Genomic DNA, 27339 nt, shown 5'->3' with positions numbered 1-27339 from the left:
CCACGGCAGTCCAGCGGCCACAGACCCCCCGGGCCAGAGCCGTGGTCCGCGGCATGCACTCCGGCTGCCCGGCGCCGGCGGCTGTGGCCTGCCTCTCCTGCAGCCGAGACTCGCGGGTGCCCGCTCGGGGCTGGTGCTGGCCACCAGCACAGGGAGGCTGGGGCAGGTTCCGGGCTCGTCCTGGGGGCTGCCCTCTCCATACACAGTTCAGTCTAGGTGAAATCAGAGTGGCCCACGCGCCCGTCCACCTCGGGCTTCCGAGGGCCCCAAGCGCAGAGCCTGCACCTGACAGTTCAAAGGGCGGCTCGCAGAGCTCGCGGGCTCAGGCCCCGGCGCCTGCTGCCCCCAGCGGGAGGAGGAAGCCGGGCGCAGGAGCCAGAGGCTCTGAGAGGCCTCGCGGGCAGCGCCTCCCCTGGACTTGCCGTTGGGCGGCTGTGGCTCCTGGCCACCAGCTCCTGCCCTGGCTGGCACTGACGTGGCGACTCCCAAGCCCAGGCCCTCGTAGGTACAAGCCAGGCCTCGGGGGCTGCGGGAACTGAAGCACGGGGAGCCCCTGGAGGCAGCTGCTCCTCACGCCCGCTGCCCAGGCCCGGGGGGAACGCGGACCAGTGTGACCAGAGCTTCTGATTCGCTAAGAAAACGAAATCAAGAACTGAGAAGTGAAATCCGGCCGCTGGTGAGAGGAGTCGTTACAGGAGCTCTGCCTCGGGAGCAGGGCGGGGACCAACCACTTCCAGGCTTCCCCAGGCCCCAGCTGGGTCCTCCGGCCTCCGCAAAAGTGCCCCTGGCTCTGAGGAGCTCTTTGTGCCCCACTCTGTACATTAAGAAGGGCGCGTCTGAGAGGGAAGTGGACCCCGCTCCCCACTCAGCTGAGCCCAAGGAGGGGACCCAGCTGGGCAGCAGGGCTGCCCTGTCCAGCACTCCTCTGCGGGTCCCCAGGGAGAATCCAGGCTGCGACGGGTACTTCCTGTGGAAGCGTCTGCCTGAAGGAAGACGTCCAGTCCTGCCGGCCCCAACTCCAGCTGGGGGAGACAGCCCTTCTGAGTGTCCCTGGATCCAGAAACTGGCCTCCAATAATCCCCAACAATCAGTCTATCACGACACCCCAAATCCCAAACAATCAGTCTATCACAGCACCCCAAATCCCAAAATTCCAAAACTGTTATGGCATTGAGTCTTTTGAAATCTCAGTTGAAAGACCCTAGGATGCTTCTGGAAGGGGCCCAATCCGGGCCTTTGCAAATGGACGGGACAGTCATCCTGGACTCTGAGTGGCAGGAGCCCCGCCCACCACACTGAGCTGCTGATTCCACTCCCGCCTGGGCCAGTGGTCCCTGCAGGCGGAGCAGAGGGTGACCGGGTGCTGTCCCCAGGCCCTCCCTAAGCCCTGGGCACAATAAGACACCCAGCAGGGGACAGCAAACTGCTGGAAAACAGCAGCCATGACTTTCTACCGCAACGGCGAGACAGCGGGTCGGGGTCCTGGACAGCGCTGAAGTCCAGCCCAGGAGCCATCGTTTGCAGTTCAAGCTGGGGTCGCAAACCCACCCTGCACCCTCAGACAGTCCTCACCCGTCCCCAGAAGGAGGCCACCCTGTCCCCGTGACCTGGAGAAACCCCAGCACAGGGTGGCCACGTCGCTGGCTTGGGGCCACTGGCTCGAGGCCCCAGCAGTGGAGATCTGACCGTGCTGGTGGCCGTCAGAGGTCACCCCGCCAGGGCACTCGCCACAGACCAAGCGGGCTGCAGCCTTCTTGGCGTCACAGGCTGGCTGACAGTGAGCTCAGAGCCTCCCGCACGCTGACCCAGAAGAACCCGACGTTTTAAAGGGAACCGTGCGCAGTGCCCGCCCTGGGCCTCACCTCGCTCACCAGGGCGGAGGCGGGTCCTGGGCTCTCTACCTGCAGCAAGATCCGGCAACAGAGGCACCCTGCAGGCCTGTGCAGGGTGACAGGAGGGTGGCCTCCGGGGACCGAGACGCCTCGTGGCAGCCCACGCCCACACTCCCAGCCAGCCGGGTGACAAGGAGACAGGACGTCCCCCTGCTCCCTGCCCCCCCCACAGACCCACAGGCGCCAGGGACGGACTGCTGAGGGGCCTCTTCGGGTCGCTCTGCCCAGAGGGCAGGTGGTTTCCTGTCTCCGCGGCCAGCAGAGGAGTCCCAAACGCCCTGCTCTGAGACGTGGACGTCAGAAGAACCAAGTCCACTGGGGCAACCAGTGCCCCGCGCAGGAGGCCTCTGGGGGCAGCCCCGGCCCCACCTCCCTCCTGGGCTCCTGCTCTCAAGCCCTTGCAGCCACCATCTAGAAAGTTCCAGCCCTGAGTCGACGCTGGAGAACCGGAAGTGGATGGAAGGCGTCGGTGGGGACCCGAGACACCTTACGACCCCAAAATTAAAAAAGAGCACGTGCTGATATTTTTAAGTTTTTCAATAATTTAGTTTTCCTTTTTTAGTAGAACTGGGTAAAATCGTCAATGCTACCTTACGTTGGTCCCTGTTAGATAATATACCTTTCTTTGAAATTTAAAATGTCAAATATATACTCATACAACCTTAGAAAAAAACCTTGAAGACAAAACAACAAAAAATAAACCACGCCAGCGACGTGGCACCTACGAACACGTCGGAGCGCATCTCGCGCCAGGCCGAGGGCGCCGGCTCCCCTGGGGTCGGGCTCAGAAGCGGAGGCTCTCGAGTCCTCTGGGTGGCGGGTGGCGCCCCATCCTTGTCCCTCCTGGCAGAGGCCAGCTCTCCGAGTCCGCCCAGCAGGTTAGTACGGGTTAGGGGTGCGCCGGACGCTCGGGCCGAGACCAGCGCAGAACCCGGGAATGTGCCTGCGGGCCCCGGGCAGCACCCCACGCCGGGCCCTCGGGGATGGCGGGTGGAGTCCAGGTGCCGGAGTGGAGGACGTGCTGGCCCAGACGACCGGACGGTCAGGCAGAGTGGGCCCTGTCCTCGCAGGAGCTGGTAGAGGAGGCTGGGCAGGTCCCAGGACAGCTGGGCAGGAGCCACAGGCCAGCTCTCCTGCTGACCCGGTCCTGATGTGTCCTCTTACATGGCAGCCAAGCATGTGGCACATTGGTGTTCAGAGGTCTCCGTCCACCGGAGGCTGGCAGAGGCGGTAGAGGCTAGCGGGAGGAGGCAAAGAGGATGAGGGCCGGTGGCCAGGGCCTGTGGCCCTCTCACCTCCACTTCTGCATATCTTATGGGCGATTCGCACCAGAGAACAGGCTCAGCAGCCTCAGGAAGCCTGTGAGCGGCTGCGCCAGGCCACCCGGCTGCCCGGCCCCTCCCGCAGGCAGGGTTCACGTGCACAGGCGTGTCTGGAGCACATGCGTGTATTTAGACAGGGGCGTGGGTGCTCTCCTGTGCCCTGGGAGGCTAAGAGACCCGTCCTGCCCGAGCTTCTCCCCACGGAGCCTGGGACTTGCTGCAGTACGGGGCAGAGCGAGGACTCCGAGCCGTGTGCGCTCATTGAGGACACTGCTGGGCCTGTAGCAGGACCGGTGGCCAGAAGGACCACGAGGGGTCAGGACCGTGGAGGCAGGAGTGCCAGGCATAGGCCACCGCCCACGGAAAAGCCGAGCCTCCAGGTGACTCAGGTTGGAGCTGGGCCTGGGTTCAGAACCCAGCTCTGCCGGCTGCTAGCTGTGTGACCTTGGACAAGATACTTAACTTCTCTGGGCCTGAGCACCCCCACCTGCCAACTGGAAATAACAGCAGGACCTTGCTCACAGCACTCCTGTTTGGGTCGAATGGGCCCCTACAGGTTAAGAGATGGGCCCAGGGTCTGGGGCAGGGAAACCACAAAAAAAATTAGAAAAAGAGGCTGAGCGAGCACGTGGAGACTCTTGAGGTACAAACGAGGTTTGCGAGGGGGTCTGAAAGGGCAGCCTGGTCCCGACCCCGTGCTGGGGCCACAGGAGAGGTGGCCACTGCGGAAGTGGCCGAAGGGTGTGCGGGAACGCAGCCCTACTTCCGCATACTCAGACTACTTCAGAATAAAACGCTTCTTAAAGCTTGTGGGCAGATGAGGAGGAACCGGGCGGGGGCGGGAAAGCGGAGAGGGGCTGAAATGGGCCCAGATCCCAGGGCTGCGGAGCGGCTGAACACCACGGGAGCCACCCCGCGGCCACCTCAGGGCCCGCAGGGACCCCTTCCTGCCTCCCCCTAAGGGGGCCCTGTGGGGTCACAGCCTGGGCCAGGCCTGGCGCTCCCAAAGTCGAGTCAAAGAGCAGAGCGGCGGGGGCACCAGGGTCTGCCAGGGCCGAGGGCCCCCGGAGGGGCGGGCCACTCACCGGGGTGCACCCTGGGGCATCTGGTCCTTGACGCGCAGGTTTTTGGCCAGAATCTCCACCCTGGGGCCCTGGAAGGAAAGAGCCGTCAGACTGGGGCCCCTGGAGGAGCGCGGGGCACGCGGACACCTGGCTGGGGGGCTCTGCTCCAGCAGTGGGCACCCTCGGCCCCCAGGCGGGCCAGGTCTGGGCTGAGGGCGCCCAGGCCCAGGTGGCCAACCCCACAGGGCGCACGCGCCGCCCGCAGCCCGGCCTGGCGAGCCTCGAGGCCTCACCTGCTTCCGCATGATGTCCGTGGCCTGCATCATGCACTTGGGCAGCAGCCCGTGGCTCCGCGCCAGGATAGCCGCCTGCTCCAGGGACACGCTCAGGGTGCTCCTGCCGGCGGGGAGAGGGCGTGGGACAGCGGCCACCCCCGCAGGCCTCACCTCCCTCTAGGGCTGTGCGGGCCACCCGCCCTGCGTCCTCTCCGGGCTGACCTTCCCCACCGGCCTGCTCCTCCCCACCGGCCCCTCCGGCAGCCTCCACCCCTTAGCCTGTCCCTGCTGGGTCTGCACCCAGGACAGCAGCACCGCCAGGCGGGGCCCTGCTCTCCATCAGCTGAGTGGTGACTCCCTAGGCCGGGCCCCTGCTCGGTGGCCCCGGCAGCCCCGTGGCTCAGGCTGTTAGGACCCGGCTCTGCGCCAGGCCTGGGGCTCCAAGCCACCCTGCACCCTTCTCCCTGCGGCCCTGACGGAGGAGTTGACCTCTGGGCACCCCGGTCTCCCTGACTAGAGTCGGGACTGGAGCAGCAGCGACAGGGGACCAGAGAGGCTGCCCCGTGCACTGTGGGGTGCCCAGTACCAGCCCCCACCCACTAGATGCCACAGTCCCCGGCTGGGATGACGAGTGTCTCCAGACATGGCCAACGTCCCCTGGGGAGCAAAACTGCCCCTGGCTGAGGACCCTGGAACAGGTCCTTCTGCACCAGCCACAGCAGGGGACACAGGCTGGGGACGCAGACACCACAGAGCACCCGGCATGCAGGAGCCCGCCACCGCTCGACGAGACGCGACTGGACGCCTGTTCATGGGTGCCAGGCACCGATCTGCTGGGCAGGCGGAGAACAGAGGCCCTGCCCTCACAGACGGCCCGCACCAGGTGGCAGAGCTGTCGACCCCGAGAGGGAGTGGCGTGAGTGGCAGGCACGGGGACGCGTGGTTGGGAAGGGGTCCCGGGAAAGCAGCTGTCTATCCCTGGGCCAGCAGCTGGGCAGAGGACAGGAGCGTCCAGGGAGGCTGGAGGCAGTTCTGCCCTGCAGGTGAGGCCTCCGCTGGCGGCAGGGATGGAGGCTGGGAGCTCAGTCTCCCTCACGCCCTCTGGCCAGGACCCAGGACGCGCGCAGCCCCGCTGCCCGTCGACTGCCACTGTCCCATTTCACAGACAACCTGGGGACCGGCGCGGGGAGGCCCTGCCCGTGTCCAGGACGCGGACGCAGCCTTCGCCTCCTGTCCCGGCCCGGCGCGGCCCACCTCTGCATGCCCGTGCCGCACATGGCCATCTGGCAGGCCCCCAGGCGGTAGCAGAGCTCGGAGGAGACGGGGACGAGGCCGGCGCCCAGGCTCCCGCTGGTGCCAGGTTTGGGGTGCACGAAGGACTTCATGAGGCGGCAGAGCTCGTCCAGGGCGTTGATGGGGCGGATCAGCTGCAGGCGTGGGACAGACACACGGATGCTTGGGCACGGCCGAGCGCAAGTGCCCTTCCACGACCCCGGCTCAAGAGCAGTCTGTGGCTCCCCGCCACCCTGCACTCGGCGCTCGATGTCCGCCACGTATTCCAGGTCTCGCCTTCCGGCCTGCTCCCTTCCCCTGCCCAGCGCGCCCCTGACTAAGCACCAACAGGCCGCGCCCTCTAATCCCTCCCGGCCCTGCTTCCCCGACCACGTGTGCGGTAAAGGCGGTGGCTGCTCCTTCCTGTGCCCTGTGAGAGCCGGCCACGCCGCAGGCTGGGGACACACCTGGTCGATCTTCACGGCAGTGGTGCTGGCGTCCGTGGGCAGGTTCGACCGCTCCAGGTAGAAAGCCCTGAGGGAGGACGGGCGAGGGCTGAGGGCTGAGGGCCACCCTGGCCCCGCGGCGCCTGGCCACCCTCTCCAGGTCAGAGGCAGCCTGACAGCCCACCCAGCTCCCCACCCGGCCTGTGTCTCCTCTCCTCGGAGCCCTGTCCCCACCTGGCGCTGGACGCTGCTCTGGGGTCACTGGCTCCCAGTCTGTCCCCCTCTACCACAGGGTCGGCCGAGCCGTAAAGGCCCAGGCCCCGGGAGCCAGGGTCTCAGGGACACTGCTCAGCCGGGCTGTGGAATCAGCACAGGCCGCAGCCGGTGGACAGCAGCAGCCGCCCTCCTGCTGACAGGTCTGAATTCACAGCACGTGGGCTGGTCTTGGCGGTTCCTGCCCCAGAAGAGGACTCCCCGCACGGGGACAGTGCGTGTCCTGCGTAAGGTCCCGATGAACCCGTGCTGGGCAAACAAGGGAACGACCAGAGCCTGTATTTAAAACACTGCACAAGCAGCAGAGACTCGAGGCCTGGTCCATCCACGGGGACAAGACGGAAGCGTCCGTCTCCCATTCCCAAATGGCAAAGCCAGGCCCAGAGCGGATAAAGCCCCTCCCAGCCACCCTGTCACCCAGGCAGGGCTCGGGAGGGGCCGTGGGCGAGCTGCTGGGGAGTGGGACCTCCTCCCCTGGACCTGGCTCCCTCCTGGCACAACCCGTTCCCCCACTTCTCCCTGCGGGGTTGTGAATGGGCACCCCCCTCTCAAGGCCCACGAGGCCCAGGGCCCCATCTCAGCTCCGGCCCCAGGCAGAGTGGACCAGCCGCTGGGCTCAGCAGAGAGGACCTGCTTTGAAGTCAGACTGTTGGCCTGTGACCTTGGGCACACCGTGTACGCTCCTGGCCTCAGCTTCCCCATCTGTAGCACGGGTGAGCGCAACCCAGTGTGCACACTGCCATCCGACTCTCATGCAGGCACGTGCTCCAGAAAGAGCGTCTGGCCTGCTCCTCACGCCGAGGGTCTGCCTGCCACCTGCCGTGGCGGCCTTCTGAGTCCTGCCCCCGACACAGGCCCAAGTACACACCTGAGCTTGCGGTAATACTGCTGGACCTTCTCCAGGGACTGGGCGTTGATCTCCTGCTGCAAATCCTCTGCTGCCTGGCTGCCTGGAGGAGGCGGCCCTTCCACATTCTCCAGAGCTGAGGAGGAAGAGGAGGTAGGGCAGGGGCTGGGTCCCAAGGGCTCGGTGGCCTTGGCTTGGCCCCGTGGTCCCCCACAGCACGCAGCCCACCTTTTGTGAAAAGCACAGTGTGCAGTCGGAGGCTGGCCCCGCTCTCCAGGCGGGAGGGCAGCTTGGAGAAGTGGTAGCTGTCGAGGTAGAAGACCACCTTCAGCGCCTGCCGGCTGCCCTCGATGTGGTAGAAGACGTTGGTGTCTGCGGGGGACGAGGAGGCAGGGGCCTCAGAGCCCCACCCCTCTGCCACAGCAGCCTCAGATCTCCCTCCCCCAGCACCTCCCTGCCCTCCCCACTCCAGAGGGATAGCCTCAGACCTGCCTGTCTTCCCACCCCCCTCCAGAGGGACAGCCTCAGAACCCCTCTTCCCAGCCTCAGGATGGCACCCTGGGACTTCCAAGTCCACTGATGCCAGAATAGCATCCTGTGAGCACACGTTCCCTCCAGCCTAGAGGGGCAGCCTCAGACTTCCCACCCCACGGGGTAGCCTCAGACAGCCCCACACAGAGCAGCCTGTGACCTCCCTCTTGGACAACTTCAGCAGGTGCTATTCTTGGCCCTGACACTGACTGCCCAACAGGGGAGCCCGCAGTGTGTCTTCAGAGCCCCCCCACAGTGCTCCGGTCACCCCTGGCCTGGTAGCTCAGGGCCCCACCTGGCAAAAGCTGCCCTCAAACAGCGCCTGCGTCTTATTTGCCCCATGAGGAAGAGCTTAAGGCAGGGAGGGCACACTGCGGTGTGCTCGGAGCCCCTGCTGCACCCTGCAGGCATCGCTAGCCGATCCGGGTTCTCCTGAGCCCAGCCCAGCCCCAGACAGGCAGCCACTGCAGTCAGCTCAAACTGGCCCCCAGGAGCCGCCCCATGCGCAGTCTGCGTTTCTGCCCCAAGGAGGTGCAAGTCGGTCCTTGCAGGGAGAGAGGGCAGACCTCGCAGAGCCAGACACAGCACAGGGACACGCAGGCCGCGGTGGCGCTGCAATTTCAAGCGGGTGTGGGAGCAAGGAAAAAGGGTCTCAGGGGCTTTTCCTGGACTGAAATGAAAGGAAGGGAAGCGCTGATCTAGAGCGTGGCCCTCAGCCTCGCGAGCGCTGCAGTCCTGGGGACAGCTTTCTGAGGTAGGAGGTCTGGGGCGGGGTCTGAGAATCAGTGTTTCTGGCAAGTTCCCAGGACCCACGCTCAGCAGCAGAGCTCTGGAAGCAAGCACAGGGTTCTCAGCCTCGGCTGGAGGTCACCCGGACAGCTCCTCAGGGACCCCGGGACACGGGGACCCCCTGCCCAGGCCCCATGCCACAGCAGCCAGCAACAGGGATCTGCATCTGGGATGCCCCCAGTAGACTCCAGGCGAGACGCACGGGGAGGGCAGGGGCCATGGCCGTGCTGCTCCATGTGGCCCAGATCCTGTCCCTGAGTACCAAGCGCTCCCTGCTACGGACGTGTGCATGGTGGGTGGTGAGTGGTGGTCAGATGGATGGGGGGCAGGACGAAGGGAGAAAGAAAGGACTAGGGACCGTCCGTCAATTATGCCGTTTGTCCTTAACAATCTGAACTCTGCTCCACACAAGGAGCCTCCAGGGTGGAATCTAATGAGAAGCACTTTACGGCCTGGTGGGTCAGCTGGGTTGGCAGGAGAGAACCCCTGAGGGAACCCCTCTTTTTCCACTCAAGCTGGGGCACGAGGCTTGACGTGCTGAGTTCAGGTCCACCTTGGGCAGCTGGCCTGCACCCAGGGGAGACAGGGCCCCAAGCGTCCCTTCGGCCTCAGCATCCGGACTCCCACCGCAGGGGTGGGAGGAATCACTCACTGGCCACACAGTTCTCGTCCAGCTGCTTAAAGGAGAAGGTGACACTGTCCAGCTCCGACAGGGTCCCCCAGATGTCCTCCAGCATGGTCCGTTCCTCCTTCTGCAAGAAGACACGGTGGAGGGACCTCAGGTGCCACCCACCCCAGGTCACCTTGCGATGCTGGGATCCGAACCTAGGCATCGGGCGACACCGGGGGCTTCCTGAGCCCCAGGTCCAGGGTGCTCTGCTAGCGAAATCATGGCTCCCCATAGCTCGTCCTGTGCCCCCAAGTGTCAGAACTCGCCTCTGCTCTGACTTGCTGAGTGACCTGGTAACGCCACCTCCTCCCCACCCGGACAAGGGTTACTGACTCAACCATCCCGTCCACCTCCCTGGCTCCTCCAGGAGACCCCAACACCTGATCTCTTCCCCCCGCCCATACACAACCAGGGCCAAGCCCCGACAGGTAGACCATGTTCCACATACCCCCAACTTCCCAGCCACCCCCAAAGGGGCTCTGCCCACGTCCCAGAAGGACCCCACATCGCTCCCTCATCCTCCCTCAAACAACCCACCCCTCCCTGGGCTGTTCCCTTTTTAAGTCGAGCCCAAATCCCATTTCTCCCCTGCCTCCACACCTGCAAGCCTCCTTTGCCCAGAATAAAGCCCCAGCCCTACAGACAGGGCCGCAAACCTCTCCTCCAAGCCGCCACTGCTCCCAGGGCACCCTGCCTCCACTGGGACCAGCTCTGACCCTGGGTCCCCAAGCAACTCCACGGCCTTCCACTTTTCCTGCCGTCTCCCCTCCCTCCTCCATCCTCTCTTCTCAGTTTCCCCAGCTGGAAAGTGAGCTGCAGACCCCAGCAGGCAGCACCCAGCACCTCCCGACATCAGAGACAGAGTGGACCAGGCAGTCTCTGGCTCTGAGAAGACATTGAGGGTTGGTGTTCCTGCTGCCTTTTGGGTCCAGGGAGAGCAGACCTCTCGCCAGCAGAGGGCGCTCCAAGGCCACGCTTCCCACCCACCAGATAGTGGCTGGGCTTGGCCACCACAGAGCCAACCTGCACGACAGGTATTTGTCCTGGCGACCGTGGTAGGACACTAAGCAGCATCCCTGGCCTCTGCACACCAGGTGACAGTAACACTACTCCCGGATCCCTCAGTAGCCACAACTAAAAATGTCTCCAGATGCAACCAGGTCCCCTGCCCCAGCTTGAGCACCACTGGTCTACGCCACATGGTCTGTTTCCCTCCCACCAGGAGATAAGTTCCCCAAGTACAAGGGCTGCTTTGCTCACTGGTAGATCCCAGATCCCTAACAGTACACAGTAGGTGCTCAATTAATAACTGTTGTGTGAACAGAGTAGGCCATGAGCACAAGCTGGGAGGGTCACTGGCAGAGGGGCCTCCCACCCACCTGGCCCACTCACCACCGTGGCCGGCGCCAGCAGGGACTGGCAGTGCAGCAGGACCCCGGTGGCGGCCACCTGCTCCAGCCACTTGCGGCTGGCGTCGCGGCTGCTCTCCTCGTACTCGCCGTTGTTGTTGTAGCGGTAGCTGAGGGCGGCCATCAGCTGCTCCGAGAAGGTGCACACGGCGGCCACCAGGGCCTGACAGAAGAGGGCGTCCCTGCGCAGCTGCAGCTCGGTGTCTGCGGTGGGGACAGGCCGCTGGGCGGTGCTACGAATCGGCCTGGCCCCCCGCAGACCCCACGGGGTGAACTGGCCAAAGTTCACTTGGGGCCAAAAGCCAGGTCCACAGAACTGCCCTCCGCGAGCAAGCCAGGTGGCCCCAAACCCCGACCCAAGCATCTGCCCAAGGGGCGGGCCTGTGGGTTCCCTGCGCCCCCGGGTCCCTCGTGCTCTCTGGGGCGCAGCACTTCTCGGCCTGGCCGGCTGGGTGCCCGTGGTGCTGCTCTGCCACCAAGCGCCACCCATGAAGAACGGTCTGCCTGCCTTCAGAACTGTGCCCGCCCTCGCCGCCTCGCCCTCCTTCTCTGGCCCCACCCAGTCCCGCCCCGCCCTCCCTCACTGGCCCCACCCAGTCCCGCCCCGCCCTCCCTCACTGGCCCCACCCAGTCCCGCCCCGCCCCGCCCTGCCTCCTTCGCAGGCCCCACCCCACCCCTTCGCCCCGCCCACTTGGGGCACCAGGCACCAGGGGCTCATCTGCAGGGAGGAGTTACTCTCAACTTCTGGCCACTGAGTGCAGCAGCCTATTTTGACCTGGACCCTCCCTTGGCTGAAAATTTCTGAGAAGAAGGGAGGGACACCAGTCGTCTCCCAGGGTCCCCCACCCCACCTGCAGTCCTGGCTCCACTATCAGCTGGGGCTGGAGTCCTACTGACAAAGAGCCTCCCCACCCTCCATCCTCTATCCTGCGTCCTTGTCAACAGTCACCCAGGTAGCAGGTGGCCCAAGACAGGGCTCCCAGCTCCAGGGTCCTGAGACTTGTCCCTTGGACATGAGGTTCAAGTCATTCCTGGAGGGGCAGGAGGCCAAAATAGTGCTTTGCCCAGTGCAGGTCCTGATGGACCAAGGACAAGTCACCTTGGCCACAGAAGAGGCCTCTGGGGCTGTCCTCATGGACACCCACAGCCAGGAGGGCCTCGCTGGTGCACCTGGGCACGTGCACTCACCTGTGCATTTCAGCAAGGCCAGGAGCAGCTGGTTCTTCCCATCTGGAAGAGGGGGACAAGAGGGAGGGCACTAAGTGAGGCTGGCAGGGGACAGCGGAGCTGGCCCAGCCCATGTGCCTGACCCCCACAGAAAGATGGTGCTAAGGCTGCGCTCTGGCGGTCTTTACCGAAGGCTGGTGCAGGTCCCCATCCGGCAGGGACTACAGTTGGCGCTTCTGTCTCTAGAGTCAGAGTCCCTGCAGACGCGCACACATGCACACACACACGTTTGTGATACACTCACTCACACCAGCAGACCTCAAGTGCACACACGTGCTCAAGCTTGCGCGTCCTGGACCGCAGGCTGCCCCGGGGGGAGGCCCTCCCTCCTCGGCCGCCAGCCAGGTGTCTCTCCTTCAAAGGTGCCCTGGAGCCAGAAGAGCCTTCGAAGGAAGTCTGAATGGCCTCCGTGTGGCTTGAGGTACTGTCTTCCCTAGAAGGCCAGAGGGAGGCCCGGCCAGGTGTGGCGACAGCCAGAGCAGATGCTGTACTGAGGGCCTGCCCCCATCAGGCAAGGCACTAAGCGCTGATGGGTACAGACTGGCTTACCCTCATGACCGCACAGAGTGGCACGAGCCCTGGGGCTGCACACGGGCAGACCCGGAGGCCAGAGAAGACAAGGGTGTGCCAAGGTCCCAGGGCCAAAGGTGTGTGGCCTAGGATTCAAGCCCTGGTCCTCTGGTCACCAAGCCCACACCCTTTACCAAGCACAGTTTCGTAAACAGGACAGCTCAAGGTCAACAGAGATTCCAGCTCAGAGGCAGCTCCTCCCTGGGGGTCGGGCCCCTGGGCTGTCACCTCCAGCTCTCCTGGTCCAATGTCCCCTGGCCTGGGTCCTTCCAACCCAGGAGACCTAGACTCAAATGCCAACAAGGAGCAGGGTGGTGACATCAGAGGTGTGGCATAGACACCAGACTTCGGAGACTGGAGAGCAACCCTCCCCACCCAAGAGGGCAGCCGCCACTCATCTCCTGCCCCACATGAGCACAGAACAGCTGGCCTCTGCCGCCTCAAGCAGCCAGGAGAAATCCAGCTTCCCAGGGAAACCTGAGTGGGCACCGGCCCTCCCTGTTCTGATGCTGCAGCATCAGATCCATTGGTGGCCCCCACCTGCCAGTTATGACCTCAAGGATAAGCAAAAGGACTGAACCAAGCCCCGTTTGGAAGCTGTGAAGAACAGCTCAGCCTCTGCAGCCTCGACTCACGAGAAAGGCTCAGCATGACTGGCAACCGGGATCAGCAGCCCCCTGGCAAAGGGCACCCAGCCCAGGTCTGCCAGGGCAGGTCACTCAGCTGAGAAACGTACCTACTCTTCTTGCCCTTCCCTGAGCATGCAGGGGAAGGGGCATGGAGATGGACCCCGGCGGGACCCCGCTGCATTCGAGCCCCAGGCAAAGGCCACAACCCCCACCAGGACCCTCCCTGCCTGCTGACCTTCCACATATCTCTGGATGTTGTCCACCAGCGTCTTGATGGAGCTAGGGAGGTTCCAGGGGTCCTCCTGAATGCTGATCTGGATCAAGCTCCGGCCACGGACCATACACTCTTCTTTCTGTTTGAACTCTAGGGTGGGAAAGTAACATGAGGGCCAGGGAAGAGACAGAGGTGGCTTTGGAGAACAGGGGTACAAAGGCCCATGCCCCATCACCAGATTCCAAAGCTCAAAACCCTAGATCCAGGGAGTCAGCAGGACTCCAGGATATAATCCAGGCCTCAGAGGACAAACACATGGTAAGTGTGCTACGATTTCAATGTGCCATCCCCATCACAGACATCACTCATCAATCTCAGCACCTTCCTGCTGGTCTGAGGCCATGATCCACACCCACAGCCCATCCAGTGCAGACAGCACTAATCAATCTCGGCAGTCTTTGCTCCCAGATCTGGACGTTGTAGCCACAGAAGACCTCTCAGGTACTAGGTCCTCATGCCACAACCAACTGAGCTGGCACATGAGTTGTGACCTAGTTCTAACCCTTCCCTATATAGAGGAGGAAGCCCAGGCACAGTGACTTCCCTAAAGTCACACAGGGTAGTGGGAGACCTGGAATTGAATGCGGCCTTAACAGGGCCAAAGGCCAGGCAGACGAAGGCCCCTGTTCTGTTGGCCTCTTCCTGGGTTTCTGAGATGTGTATGGTTTGGGGCCCTCCTTGCTTTTCTTCCTGAGGTTCACCCCTGGACGGGGGTCCTGACACAGCAGAGGGCCAGCTGAGCAGGAACCGACTCCTCGCTGGAGGCGGCTGCCGTCTGCATTCCTGTCTCCTGCACAACACTGGGTGCCCCCGAGGCCAGCAGCGTCCATCCTCCTCAGGGTCACCAGCACCCAGCACCAGGCCTGGCACGGGTTGGCTCTGGGGAGCTATTTACTGGCTGCAGAGCTGCATGGATGGACTGGCAGCTGGGATGGAAGGGTGGACAGATGGTGGGCAGGAGGGTGGTGGGTGGGAGGGAAGGCGGAGGACAGACATCCCAGTTCCCATCTCAACCACTGCAAGGAGGAAGTCTCGGCGTGGTGCTGGTGCAGCCTCAGCTCACAGAGCCCTCTCTGAGGAGGCCCGGGCAGGTAACGGCGGTTGCTGCCCCTTTAAGTTCTTCGTTATGGCTGCCATTAATGTATGGCCTACTATGCTGGTTCTTCATATATGGGGAGGATAAGGCCCTTTAGAAATTAAGTTTCCAAAAGGAAGATACCTTTCTAAAATTTACTTATTCACTCATTTTACTGGGGAATTGGACCAGGGACACTTCACCTTTGAGCTACATGCATCCCAGTCCTTTTTCATTTATTTACTTTTTTTATTTTTTTGAGACAGGGTTTTGCTAAATTACCAAGGCCGACCTCAGACTGGCGACGCTCCTGCCTCAGCCTCCTGAGTCACTAGGATTACAGGCATGCACCACCGCACCCAGCAGGAGATACATTAAAAAAATAAAAGTCGCATCAATAATAAACCAGGCGGCAAATGCACACGGTCGGCAAGCAAGAAGACGGAGCCAACCCTGCCGAGTGACTGAATGGGGGACTGTGCTACAGGCCTGTCCCTGTGTCCCCAATGGGCAGGCCGAGGGTCCAGGGACCAGCCCCGGGCCACCAACTGTCCTGCAGAGCCAGGCAGCAGCCAGGTCAGGCTTTGCAGCACCTGCAGCTTCCACTTCACACTGTTTCATTTTTACGATGCTTTAAAAATAAAAAATAAAAATAAAAGACATCATCCGATTCTGAGCAAAAGCAGCCGTGGCTGGATCTGGCCCACGGGAAGGAATCTGCTGGCCTGCACGAGCCAGGGCCACCCAGCAGGAGTGCGTGCCCCGGCGTCCAGCCTGCTGCCCCCACAGGGCCCTCACCTTGGAGGCTGTGCTCCATGGGGAAGTGCCTGGTCTCCTCGAAGGCCCTGCCCATCACCGGCCCCTTGAGCAGCGCGTTGATGGCGTCCACCTGGAGACAGAGCCCCGTGAGTGCAGCCCTGCGCCCGAGCCCGCCCAGCCCAGCGCCAGGGGCTGCGAGGACCCCCCAGGGACTCCCCCCTCCCCCCGGGACAGGCCGACCTGGTTGAAGAGGTGCTCCAGGCAGCCATGGAGCTTGTCCTGCTTGTCCCACGGGATGCGCATGTCACAGGGCAGCTCGTCCCCTGGCCAGAGGAAGAGCAGCCGCTGTCAGTCGCTGCTGCCCACCCTGCTCCTCCAAACCCACAGGGGACGTGCAGTCTGCCAGGCCCAGGTCCCCACTGAGTCACTGGGAAAATCCCTGGACCTCTCTGAGCCTCAGTTTCTTCATCTGAAAACTGGGCAGGAGGCACTAGCGCCCTACAAGATGGCGAGGTGTCGATATTCCCACAAACGAGGGCGCTGAGAACAAAGAGCTGGATCCCAGACCCACTGGGTCACTGTCCACTTTCCAGCGAAGCCAGCTGCCACTGAACCTCCCTGGGCACGGACTGCGGTGGCCCAGTCTTGTCATGAGACATTAAAGTCCAGTGACACATTCCGTCTTCCTGACCTTCCTTTTCCTCTGCTAAAGTGACGTATCATAAAGTTGACTTCTCCACAGAGACTTCCTCTGGCGGGACCCAGCGGTGACAGTGGGAGGGACTTGCCGCCTGGCCCACCCTGGGCCTTTTAATCATGGACCGTGAGGATGCCTGACCTATTTACTCACAAAGTGCATTTTTAAGTCTGAGTGAACGAGACTAAAATCAAAAACACATCAGGCTTCCAGTAAACGCTGCAAGGTCTCATCTGTCTGCCTGCCCAGCCACCGGCCTCCTCCATACATACGCCCATGGCCTCCAGGTACCATCGGTGGGCGCACCTGGGGGCGTGAGGGTTCAGGGCTGAGGGGACTTGGTCTTGGAACCCACCTGTGCTGCCTGGACCTCTGGTTGGCATGTGCGTCATTTCTGCAGGTCCCCTTGATTCCCAGGGTCTGAGGGACCTCATAGCACCCGCCACACCCACACCCCACAAGACGGTGTGCCATGATGCACGATTGCCCGAGGGTCTCTATCTGCTCTGCATCTGGGATCTTGGTTTCACTCACTAAGTGTCCCAGCACCCACAGCATGACACGTGCTTGATTAAGTACCTGCTAAACGAGCAGACGGAAGGAGACTCTGTAGGACTCAAAGCAACACACTGCAAACATGGAAGGCGCTCGGAAATACCCACTAAGCCGATGGCCAGGGGCCCTCTCTGTGCTGGGCGGCCACTTACCAGACCCCATCTCGTCGCTGCCCAGGTAGGAGCTGTTGCTTCTCACGCTGGTGTAGGACAGGACTGAGTCCCGGTTGCTGTTGCACTCACTGCATGGGGTGAGAGATGGCCGAGTCGCCCTTCGCTCCACCCCTGGTCCCGGACACAGACCCCCTTCTGGGGCGTGGTCGAAACCCCAGCCCATGGGTACGACACCCAGGGGTCCTTCCTGTCTGGGGGCGGGAGGCGCTTTACAGCTGCACGGAAACGCAGGAAGAGGAGGGGCCAGCTGCCTCCATTCACCTGCCACCACTGCACAGGGTCCACACTGTCACCACTGCCCAGGGTCCTCACTCACTGTCACCACTGCCCAGGTCCCACACTCACTGTCACCACTGCCCACGTCCCACACTCACTGTCACCACTGCACAGGGTCCTCACTCACTGTCACCACTGCCCACGTCCCACACTCACTGTCACCACTGCCCAGGTCCCACACTCACTGTCACCACTGCCCACGTCCCACACTCACTGTCACCACTGCCCAGGTCCCACACTCACTGTCACCACTGCCCAGGTCCCACACTCACTGTCACCACTGCCCAGGTCCCACACTCACTGTCAACACTGCCCACGTCCCACACTCACTGTCACCACTGCCCAGGGTCCACACTCACTGTCACCACTGCACAGGTCCCACACTCACTGTCACCACTGCCCAGGTCCCACACTCACTGTCACCACTGCCCAGGTCCCACACTCACTGTCACCACTGCCCAGGTCCCACACTCACTGTCACCACTGCCCACGTCCCACACTCACTGTCACCACTGCCCAGGTCCCACACTGTCACCACTGCCCAGGTCCCACACTCACTGTCACCACTGCCCAGGTCCCACACTCACTGTCACCACTGCCCAGGTCCCACACTCACTGTCACCACTGCCCAGGTCCCACACTCACTGTCACCACTGCCCACGTCCCATACTCACTGTCACCACTGCCCAGGTCCCACACTGTCACCACTGCCCACGTCCCACACTCACTGTCACCACTGCCCAGGTCCCACACTCACTGTCACCACTGCCCAGGTCCCACACTCACTGTCACCAAGCCCAGGTCCCACACTCACTGTCACCACTGCCCAGGTCCCACACTGTCACCACTGCACAGGTCCCACACTCACTGTCACCACTGCACAGGTCCCACACTCACTGTCACCACTGCCCAGGTCCCACACTCACTGTCACCACTGCCCAGGTCCCACACTCACTGTCACCACTGCCCAGGTCCCACACTCACTGTCACCACTGCCCAGGTCCCACACTCACTGTCACCACTGCCCACGTCCCACACTCACTGTCACCACTGCCCAGGTCCCACACTGTCACCACTGCCCAGGTCCCACACTCACTGTCACCACTGCCCAGGTCCCACACTCACTGTCACCACTGCCCAGGTCCCACACTCACTGTCACCAAGCCCAGGTCCCACACTCACTGTCACCACTGCCCAGGTCCCACACTGTCACCACTGCCCAGGTCCCACACTCACTGTCACCACTGCCCAGGTCCCACACTCACTGTCACCACTGCCCACGTCCCACACTGTCACCACTGCCCAGGTCCCACACTCACTGTCACCACTGCACAGGTCCCACACTCACTGTCACCACTGCCCAGGTCCCACACTCACTGTCACCACTGCACAGGTCCCACACTCACTGTCACCACTGCCCAGGTCCCACACTCACTGTCACCACTGCCCAGGTCCCACACTCACTGTCAACACTGCCCACGTCCCACACTCACTGTCACCACTGCCCAGGGTCCACACTCACTGTCACTACTGCCCACGTCCCACACTCACTGTCACCACTGCCCAGGTCCCACACTGTCACCACTGCCCAGGTCCCACACTCACTGTCACCACTGTCCAGGTCCCACACTCACTGTCACCACTGCCCAGGTCCCACACTCACTGTCACCACTGCCCAGGTCCCACACTCACTGTCACCACTGCACAGGTCCCACACTCACTGTCACCACTGCACAGGTCCCACACTCACTGTCACCACTGCCCAGGTCCCACACTCACTGTCACCACTGCCCACGTCCCACACTGTCACCACTGCCCAGGTCCCACACTCACTGTCACCACTGCACAGGTCCCACACTCACTGTCACCACTGCCCAGGTCCCACACTCACTGTCACCACTGCACAGGTCCCACACTCACTGTCACCACTGCCCACGTCCCACACTCACTGTCACCACTGCCCAGGTCCCACACTGTCACCACTGCCCAGGTCCCACACTCACTGTCACCACTGCCCAGGTCCCACACTCACTGTCACCACTGCCCAGGGTCCACACTCACGTCACCACTGCCAGGTCCCACACTCACTGTCACCACTGCCCAGGTCCCACACTCACTGTCACCACTGCCCAGGGTCCTCACTCACTGTCACCACTGCCCAGGGTCCTCACTCACTGTCACCACTGCCCAGGGTCCTCACTCACTGTCACCACTGCCCAGGGTCCTCACTCACTGTCACCACTGCCCAGGGTCCCCAGTGCTCTAATGCCTGTTTCTTCTCAGGGGACAACCCTGCCCCTGGGCATGAACTTCCCACCGACCTGAATAAAGGAACTCAGGAATCTAAGTCGCCATGCCACCTTTCCATCCCACCGCTCACTGACAACTGAAGGAAAAGCCCGAGGTCCCAGAGATGTAAGAAGGAGACCCAGAGCCCCGGAAAACCCTGGCGTGGAAGCTCCGAGGACCTGGTGCATGGCAGCCAGGAGGCCCTGTCTGCAGACCCCAGGGAGCTGGACACCAGGAGCGGGCAGGGCCCGCGGGACAGCAAGAGTGTTCGCTGGCGCATCTCCCTGGGGCTCCGGGTGCGCCTGCGACCTGAGCTGCCTCAGGCGCCCCCTAGCGGCAGGCGGAGGTGACTGGGCTCTCGGGCTGAGAGGAGGAGGTTCCGCACCCAGCGCAGGGTCAGCGGGGACCCAACTCTAGTCCACTTAGCCCACTAACTGAGGCCCCGCTGATCTCGTTACAGTTACTCTAACCAGTAGCAATGCAGCGCGCGGCCCCTCAGGAGAAGAGGAAAACCCCCTTATTCCTCGGATCAAGTAAAAATGAACAGCGTTCGCTGCAAAAACCATGCTTTTGTTCTAGTGCTAGGGACTGAACCCAGCACTCAACCGCTGAGCTACACCCCAGCCCTTTCTGTCCATCTGTCCATCTGTCCATCTGTCTACCTACTGATCTTGAGACAGGGCTTCACTAAATAGGCCAGGCTGGTCTTGAACTTGGGATTCCCCGGCCTCGGCCTCCCCAGTTCTGGGATGGCAGCCGTGCGTCCCCGTGCCTGGCGAAGACCACAGTCCCACCGGAGGTGGAAGCACACCGCCCAGGCCTCAGACCCCTCCTGGACACTCCGCCAGCACGTACAGCTGCACGGGCAGCATCCGCTAGGCCAGGCCTGAAGTGCCAGCCTGGACAGGAAGCTGGGGCCTCTGGGGTGCGCCTCAGCTTCCCCAGGGTCAGAGGCTCGACTGTCCTGCTGACTGTCCCATCCAGCCCCAGGCCACGGTGGCCACACCCACCTGTAGGAGTCCCGGTAGCTCATGGTGTCGTGGCCCGAGTCCTCCTGGTCTTCCTCGGACACCTTGAAGCACACTTTCTTGATGCCCCCGTGGTCAGTCCTGTCCATCTCGCTGTCCTCGCTGACCAGCGGGGAGGAAGAGGCCTCCTCCGCCAGGGGCGGGTCGCAGGCCCCACCAGGAGTGGGCTCTGTGATGGTGGACAGCAGCCTGCAGGGCAAGGGCTCAAGGTGAAGACCCAGGCCGAGGCTTCCCCAGCCCTGACCTTCAACCCTGCACGGGGGAGCCGTCCAGATCTCTGTGTCCCTCCCCTGGAGGCCCACTGCAACTCTGCAGACGCCGAGCTGGGCGCCTCCCGGGGCCGAGACACACAGGCCCGTGGCTCCTGGCCAAGCTCGGGCTCTGGCTTCTGCACAGGCCGGGGCGCTGGACGAGCCCAGAGAGCAGGGCTTTCAGCCAGCAGGAAGCAGGGCCTCAGGACCACCCCTGGGCTATGCTGCCACGGGTGAAAGCCCCCAGGACAGGCAGCCCGTAAACATGTGGCACGGGTCACAAGGAAGTGTCATTCAAAAGGCAGTTTTAGCCCTGAGGCCACCACTGCCTGACTGAGGGGCCTAAGGCAAACTGCTCAGCCTCTGAGACTCAACCTGCAACATGGGAGAATTCACACGTGCCTCCCGGGCTGGGAGATGGGAGGCATAGAACACGCCGAGCGTTAGACGGAACAGCGTCCGGTGCCTCGCGGGAGCCGCAAGTTCGGGCTAGATGCCACCCCACCTCTCATGAGGTCAGTGTCACAACTGACTCCACTCTGCAGATGAGGAGACCGAGGGTCAGAGAGGTTGCCCGAGGTCGCAGAGCCAACAGGTGGTGGGCCAGGAGTAAAGCCCACACCTTGGGCTCCAGAGCCTGCAGCCCGGCCTCCTGCACGGGAACCATCCCACGAAGCAGAGAGACGGTGCGCAGGGCACGCAGGCTCTGCAGCTTCCGCCCAGAGAGCACGGCCCCTGCACGTCCCCCGCGGTGTCTCCGACACCAGGCCTGTTCAGCAGCGCTTCTCCCCAGGGGACACTGTCGAGACAGCCCTCTTGTCACCACAGGGAGCGCGCTGCTGGGCCCTGGCCGTGGAGCCCAGGGACGCTGCCCAAGGCGGCCTCACCACACAGAGCCACCCGTCCAAATGCCGACAGACGCAAGGTGGACGCCCTGCCCTAAAGGTGACCACACGCCTCTTACCATGCAGAACAGAATCAGCCCCTTAGCACCCCTGGGACCCTGTCCCTGTTCAAGTGTCCCCGACTGTCCCAAACTCTTCTCTCCAGGTGGCGTGTCAGAGGCAGGTCCCTAGCCCCGTCCGGAGGCTGCTTCTGGTGGCTGCATTGCCAGGGCCCTAATGGCTAAGGGGCCTGTCTCCTCCCACACGCGTCACTGTCCTGCACGATGGCCCAGCTCTGGCCTGGCCACGCGCATCCGAGGGGCACCATTCCACCCTGCTGGGCCCCGCCCTGCTGCCAGCCGACCCAGGCGCCCCTTAGACAGGGCCGGGTGCTGGTGTCCTGCGGTATCACAGCAAGGGGCCTCGTCCAGCTGCCCGCCTTCCTGCGATGCTCAATTCCGAGCCTTTCACCAGGCGGCCCGGCCCCCGAGGACGCCGCGGCCTTCACTGCTGGCTGGAGGGCGCCCTGCCCCAGGGGCAGCTGGCCAGGCCTGCAGCAGCCATGGCTCCCGCGCAGAGGCCGCGGCCGGGCTCACCTGTTGATCTGGGTGACGTACTGCTTCATCTCCTTGAGGGCCACGTCCAGCTTGGTGAAGAGCTGCAGGCAGGCGTCCTGCACCTCCCGGTCCTCCTGCTTCAGCAGGGAGCTCAGGCCCCGGTCCTCCGGGCCCAGGGCCCCGCTGGCCGGCCCAGAGATGTCGCTGGGAGTCTGCCCCTGAGGGTCCCCGTCCACCACAGGCAGGCACTTCCAGGACGGGGCGGCCATGGTGGTGATGCAGTGCTGGGTGTAGGACATGGGGTTCGGGTGGCCTGCGGGCGGGGGGCAGTCCGTGAGGCGGGGGCGGGCGCTCCCTGGGCCCAGGAAAGAGAACTTCCGGAACAGGACCTGGGCTTTAGGTGGTACCAGGGACGGAACCCAGGCCTCACACAGGCCGGGCGAGTGCTCCCCCACTACTTCTGCCTCAGCCTTTTATTTTCTAACTTTGGGACAGAGTCTCACTAAGTTGCCAAGGCTGTCCTCAAACTTGGTGATCCTTCTGCCTCAGTTTCCCCATTAGCTGGAGTCGCAGGCATGTGCCACAGGGCCCGACCTCCCCTTTCGGAACTCAATCCACTAAGTTACCCCAAGAATACGGTTTCGGTTTGATACTAACACACCTCTAACCACTGTGGCTTTTCCTGCCTGGAAATGCAGACAAAGTGGCTGGTACCCCAGCAGCCACACTCTACCATGAGGTGCCCTGAAAGTCAAGAGACCCCATCTAGAGACGGGGTGCAGAAAGAGAGCAGGGCCTGGGCCCCGAGGCCTACACAGCCACATTCCGGCCCTGGACTGTCGGCCCTCAGACTGTTCTGGGCTGGTACCGTAGTGTGGGCGGAAGTACCATCTCTAACAGGCAGGCGAGTACCTTGCTCAGGGTCAAGGCCGATGAGGGAGGGCTTGCGCCCGAATCGGATGCTGAAGGACCTGCCCACGGAGGGGGTCGTCTTGGGGTAGGACACCTCCATGAGGTTGACGTGGCAGTTGGTGGGGCAGAAGTCCAGGTCGCACAGCGCGTGGGGCCCCCGGGCGGCCTGCTTGAAGGCGGGGCTGACACGGCTCTTCAGCTGAGCTGCAAACTGAGGACGGCCGGGCTGTGAGCCGGGCGGGTCTGGCCGCCTCGGACACACGCCATCCCGGCTGCGGCCTGACGCCCGAGTCAGACGGTCAGGAGCTCGCGGTCCCTCCTGGGCCACGGGAAGGCCTGGGGAGGCCGGGAGCGAAGGCCTCCCTGTGAGCTGCACCCATGTCTCAAGGTCACTCAAGGTCAGCTGCTGCCCCCGAGCTGTCCCAAGGGAACCGTCTCTCCTGGCCCCAGCGCCCCGGGTTCAGGCAGGGCTGACTTCCCACTCAACAGGGACCGGAAGAGGCCAGGCAAGGGGCCCAGGCCAAGCCAGCAAGAGCTCCCTGAGCCAATTTCCGACGGAATGCCGAAACTAGAGCTACCGCAGGCCACCATCTCACTGCCCGAGAGAGAAGCCAACGTGGGGAGCGAAGCCGAGGGAGGGAGAGCAGCCGTGCTCTCGCGTTAGTGAACTGTCCGATTAAGAGCCTGGATACAGCCATGCCTGAGGTTCACCTCTGCACTTTTCAGTGACAGAAACCTATAAAACTTCCGCTGGTTTAAGCTTGTTGGACTGGAGCGCGACACCCATAACGACAGCGAGCGCCGGGTGAGATCCCACCCCGGGGAGCCGGGGAGGGGCCCCGGGAGCAGGTACCTGCCGGTAGCAGGCGATCCTCTGGCCGAGTCTCTCCAGCTTGGTGTCGCAGGTGCTGCGGAACTCGTAGTGGGACATGGTCAGCATGGCACTGCTCATGGCCATGAGCCGCCCACAGTTCTGCACGAAGGCGCTGTCGTCCGCGGCAAAGGCCTCCAGGATCTGCAGAGACGGCAGCAGCGACTGAGCGCTCGCCGGGCCGCGAGGGGCCCCGTGCTCCGCCCACACCGCCAGGTCGGGCCCGCTGCCCAGGCCGCAGACTCGGGCTGAAGGGACAGTCACCCTCCTCAGCCCACAGCCACCAAGGCGGGGACGAGGACACGGCCCCAGCGAGGGCGCTGCCCACCCTGGGAGAACTGCCCGCCTGGGCACCTTGGCGGTGAGGCCGAAGCAGCCGCGGGGCTCCACGATCCTCTCCAGCACGTGGCAGCGGACGCCCGCAGTGCTCACGTACTCGTACACCACGCCCGGCTCCAGGTCCACGTTGTCCACCGTCAGGCTGACCACCGGGCTGTCCTCCCGCAGGCTCAGCTGGGGGCCCAGGGACAGCAGGGGCCAGGCTGCAAGCCAAGGGCGGGCGATGCTGAGGACGGCACCGTGCCATGACCAGCCAGGCCCTGCCGCCCGCACAGCCGGCGGGAGCGTGGACTGTCCCCAGTGCTGTCCACCTCTGATGCCTGCCACCGCACACCCATCCTGGAGAAGTCTCCTTGAGTATCAACCCCTGTGAGCCATTCGCAGTCTGTGTGGCTCAGAAGGGGCCCCACCTGCCCCCTCCCCCTGAAGTCCAGGCCCACAGGTGGGCAGGACACTGGTGGCTCTAGGGCTTCTGCTGGACCTACAAAGGGAAGGATTCCGAGCTGCCAGAACCATCAGGTAAGAGTGAGGCAAACAGAGAGAACTGAGAATTGGGAGGTGCTGGATCAAGCCAGACCTGAAGCTTGTTGACCCGACTGTTTAGTTCGCTGGGCCCATGTTTGTATGTGAGCTAATTTCAAAAAGAGCTTGTCTAGGGGGCTGGGGAGATAGCTCAGTTGGTAGCGTGCTTGCCTCGCAAGCAAAGGCCCTGGGTTCAATCCCCAGCACTGCCAAAAAAAAAAAAAAAAAATAAGAGCTTGTCTAATTAGGGAACACAGAGTCGCCTCTGAGAAGAGATCTGAATGAAGACAGGGACATAAGTGAAGTGGAACTGTGAAGAGTTCCAGGCGGTGGGGACAGCAAGTGCAAAGGCCCTGGGGCAGGGACATATCCAGCTGGAGCAGATGGAGCAGGGGCAAGCAGGAGAGTGCTGAGAGGGGAGGATGGAGAGCCAGGCTGGAGTGGGCCATGGCGGGGACTTTGATCTCTGCCCTGAGCAGGAAGGTGTCTTCGGAGGTCTGCTCTCCTGTTTGGGGACCCCTAGGAGGAGGCGTGAGCAGGCTACTGCAGCCATCCTGGTGAAAAGCCACGGCAGTGCAGGGAAGCGGTCAGATGCTGGGGGCAGGAGGAAGTGGGTGGTCGAGGGTGTTGCTGGGATTGAAGTGGGAGGGCAGAAGGGAAGGCGTCTAAGAGGACCCTGGGCAGGGTCGAGACTCTGAAAGGATGGAGGGAGGGGCAGATCCTAGAGGGAGGCTCCCGGGAGCATCTGACGGGAGGCCGAGTGGGCAGGCGAGCAGGCTGGGCTCAGGCTGAGGCGGCTGCAGAGGTGCGGGAGCCCCCCCGGATCCCGGGAGCACAGCGCAGAGCAGTCCCCCGAGGAGCGGAGGAGCCCGCCCAGGCCAGGGGGCCGCAGGGGCCACGGGCCGTGACACGGGCCTTCACGGCAGTAGAGCCGCAACGCAGACCCAGGGACGCAGGGGCTTCCAGGAGCCCGGGCGGGCGAGGAGCAGACCCCAGCCCAGAAAGCACGTGGCCCTCAGCCACCTGGCGGAGACCGTCCCGAGCGTAAGGTGGTGTCACCCTGAGCCTCGGCTCTGTGGGTCTGGGGAGGCCCCAGGGGGCAGGTGCAGAACGGCAGCTGGGGAGGCCCGGAGGCCGGGCACAGAGGACACACCCGTCCCTCCCGTCCCTCCCCACCGCCCCTTTACCAGAGTCAGGCTGCTCTTCCTCCGGGGCCCCCTGGCCACGCGGGTCCTCGCCGGGGGTCTCCTGGCTGGCTCGCGCCTCCTGGGCGTCCTCGTGGGTGTGGTAGATCCAGTGGTAGAGGCCCTGAGGGAGCAGCTGTGAGGCACGTCCGGGGCGACGGGTGGGACCCAGGGCTCAGGCCTTGAAGGGTCTCCTGATGCCCCCGAGCCTCCAGGGCCTCCAGGCACACCCCTCCCCCAGCAGGGATGGTGACTGTCCCACACAGCAGCCCAGGGACGGGAGCTTTTGGAAAATGCCAGGCCCCCAGCGTCCCCAGGGCCACCTGGAGATCCGGGGCACGTGATGGAGAAGCTGCCCTCCCAGAGCCCCAGCCCCAAGGGGGACACACGGCCGTCACCACCCCTCTGCCCCACGCCCAGGGGTGCGGAGGGGTCCTGTCCGCCCGGCGGGGCTGGAGACCAGGTCCTGGGGGGGGGGACCAGGCTGCTCCCTGCCCAGCGGGCAGGGACCCAGGGCTGCCCACGCGTCTGGGCAGCCACCATCCCGCCGCCCCCAGCAGGACCCTGGCCTGGCCGCGGCCACTCACCAGCGCCTCCTGGCGGCGGCTCCGGAACGCCTGGAAGTGCTCCAGGACCCCCAGGGCACCCTCGCTGGCCACGCTGCTGCCGTTGACCTTCAGGACGCACTGGCCGGCACTCAGCCCTGCAGCCGCAGCCTCGGAGCCTAGGGACGGGGCGGACGGGGTGGACGGGGTGTGGCGGGCAAGGCAGAGGCCGCCAGGTGAACTGCCGCCCGTGTCCCCAGACACCCAGGGCCCCTCCCTCCCGGGACCGACGGGCCCTCGTGGGCAGCATGGAGCCGGCACCCGTCCCGCAGGAGAGGCAGGAGGGGGCGCTGGCCAGGGTCACACGCAGGGGCTCCGGCTCTGCACCCGGGCTCCAGTCACCGGGGCTCTGCCTCCGTCAACGTCCTGCAGGACCCTTGGTCCTGGACCAGGCTGGCCCCGCGTGGCAGGGGAAGCAGGGACTCTGGGAGGCACAGCAGCCCGAGGTCTCGGGGCCAGGAGCCGGGACTCGAGCCCGTGCTGCCAGCCGCACGTCCACCCCCCACGTTCCGACCGCCAGCCCTGCCCCGGGGCCTCGGGGTCGACTGACATGCAGACTGGGCGGCGAGGTGACAAGGGCAGCCTGGCTTCACCCTGCCCTCCACGGTCCTTCATCCAGCACTGCCCAACGTCCTGCGCTCCAGGTCCTCATCTCCACGACGGGACATGGACACAGCCACTCACGGGGTTCCTGAGGGATCCCGGAGTTGGCACGGGAAAAGGCACAGCAGCGAGCGGCTCTCGGCAAGGGCTCGGCAAACACCTGCGGCCTCGCTATGCTTGGCTGGCCCACCCCCTGCCAGGCCACGACCCGGACTGTCCCCCAAGGGCCTGGGCCCAGCTGGGTGCTTTCTCAGCAGGGGTGGAAACG

The 27339-nt window shown here is 63.7% G+C and overlaps 1 protein-coding gene across 1 annotated transcript in view; it reads right to left on the bottom strand.

Annotated features, from left to right (window-relative positions):
- Window positions 1–2421: 2421 nt before the first annotated feature.
- Prex1 (phosphatidylinositol-3,4,5-trisphosphate dependent Rac exchange factor 1) overlaps window positions 2422–27339 on the bottom strand; it is a 144661-nt gene continuing 119743 nt past the window's right edge. The window contains exons 20-40 of the mRNA XM_047539776.1: window positions 26451–26587; window positions 25867–25987; window positions 24173–24360; window positions 23801–23962; window positions 22948–23158; window positions 22075–22348; window positions 20326–20532; window positions 16730–16818; window positions 15566–15648; window positions 15365–15455; window positions 13453–13581; window positions 11980–12021; window positions 10774–10994; window positions 9364–9463; window positions 7620–7763; window positions 7413–7527; window positions 6293–6359; window positions 5808–5980; window positions 4572–4674; window positions 4300–4367; window positions 2422–3129 (exon numbers count right to left, since the gene is read on the bottom strand). Of these exons, the coding sequence (XP_047395732.1) occupies window positions 3087–3129; window positions 4300–4367; window positions 4572–4674; window positions 5808–5980; window positions 6293–6359; window positions 7413–7527; window positions 7620–7763; window positions 9364–9463; window positions 10774–10994; window positions 11980–12021; window positions 13453–13581; window positions 15365–15455; window positions 15566–15648; window positions 16730–16818; window positions 20326–20532; window positions 22075–22348; window positions 22948–23158; window positions 23801–23962; window positions 24173–24360; window positions 25867–25987; window positions 26451–26587 (2768 nt within the window). The 3' untranslated portion in view covers window positions 2422–3086. The remainder of the gene's footprint in view (window positions 3130–4299; window positions 4368–4571; window positions 4675–5807; window positions 5981–6292; window positions 6360–7412; window positions 7528–7619; window positions 7764–9363; window positions 9464–10773; window positions 10995–11979; window positions 12022–13452; window positions 13582–15364; window positions 15456–15565; window positions 15649–16729; window positions 16819–20325; window positions 20533–22074; window positions 22349–22947; window positions 23159–23800; window positions 23963–24172; window positions 24361–25866; window positions 25988–26450; window positions 26588–27339) is intronic.

The sequence above is a fragment of the Sciurus carolinensis genome, chromosome 2, assembly GCF_902686445.1.
Source record: "Sciurus carolinensis chromosome 2, mSciCar1.2, whole genome shotgun sequence".
Lineage (NCBI taxonomy): Eukaryota > Metazoa > Chordata > Mammalia > Rodentia > Sciuridae > Sciurus > Sciurus carolinensis.
The sequence above is the reverse complement of the archived record's forward strand: the minus strand, read 5'-3'. Positions and strand labels throughout refer to the sequence as shown.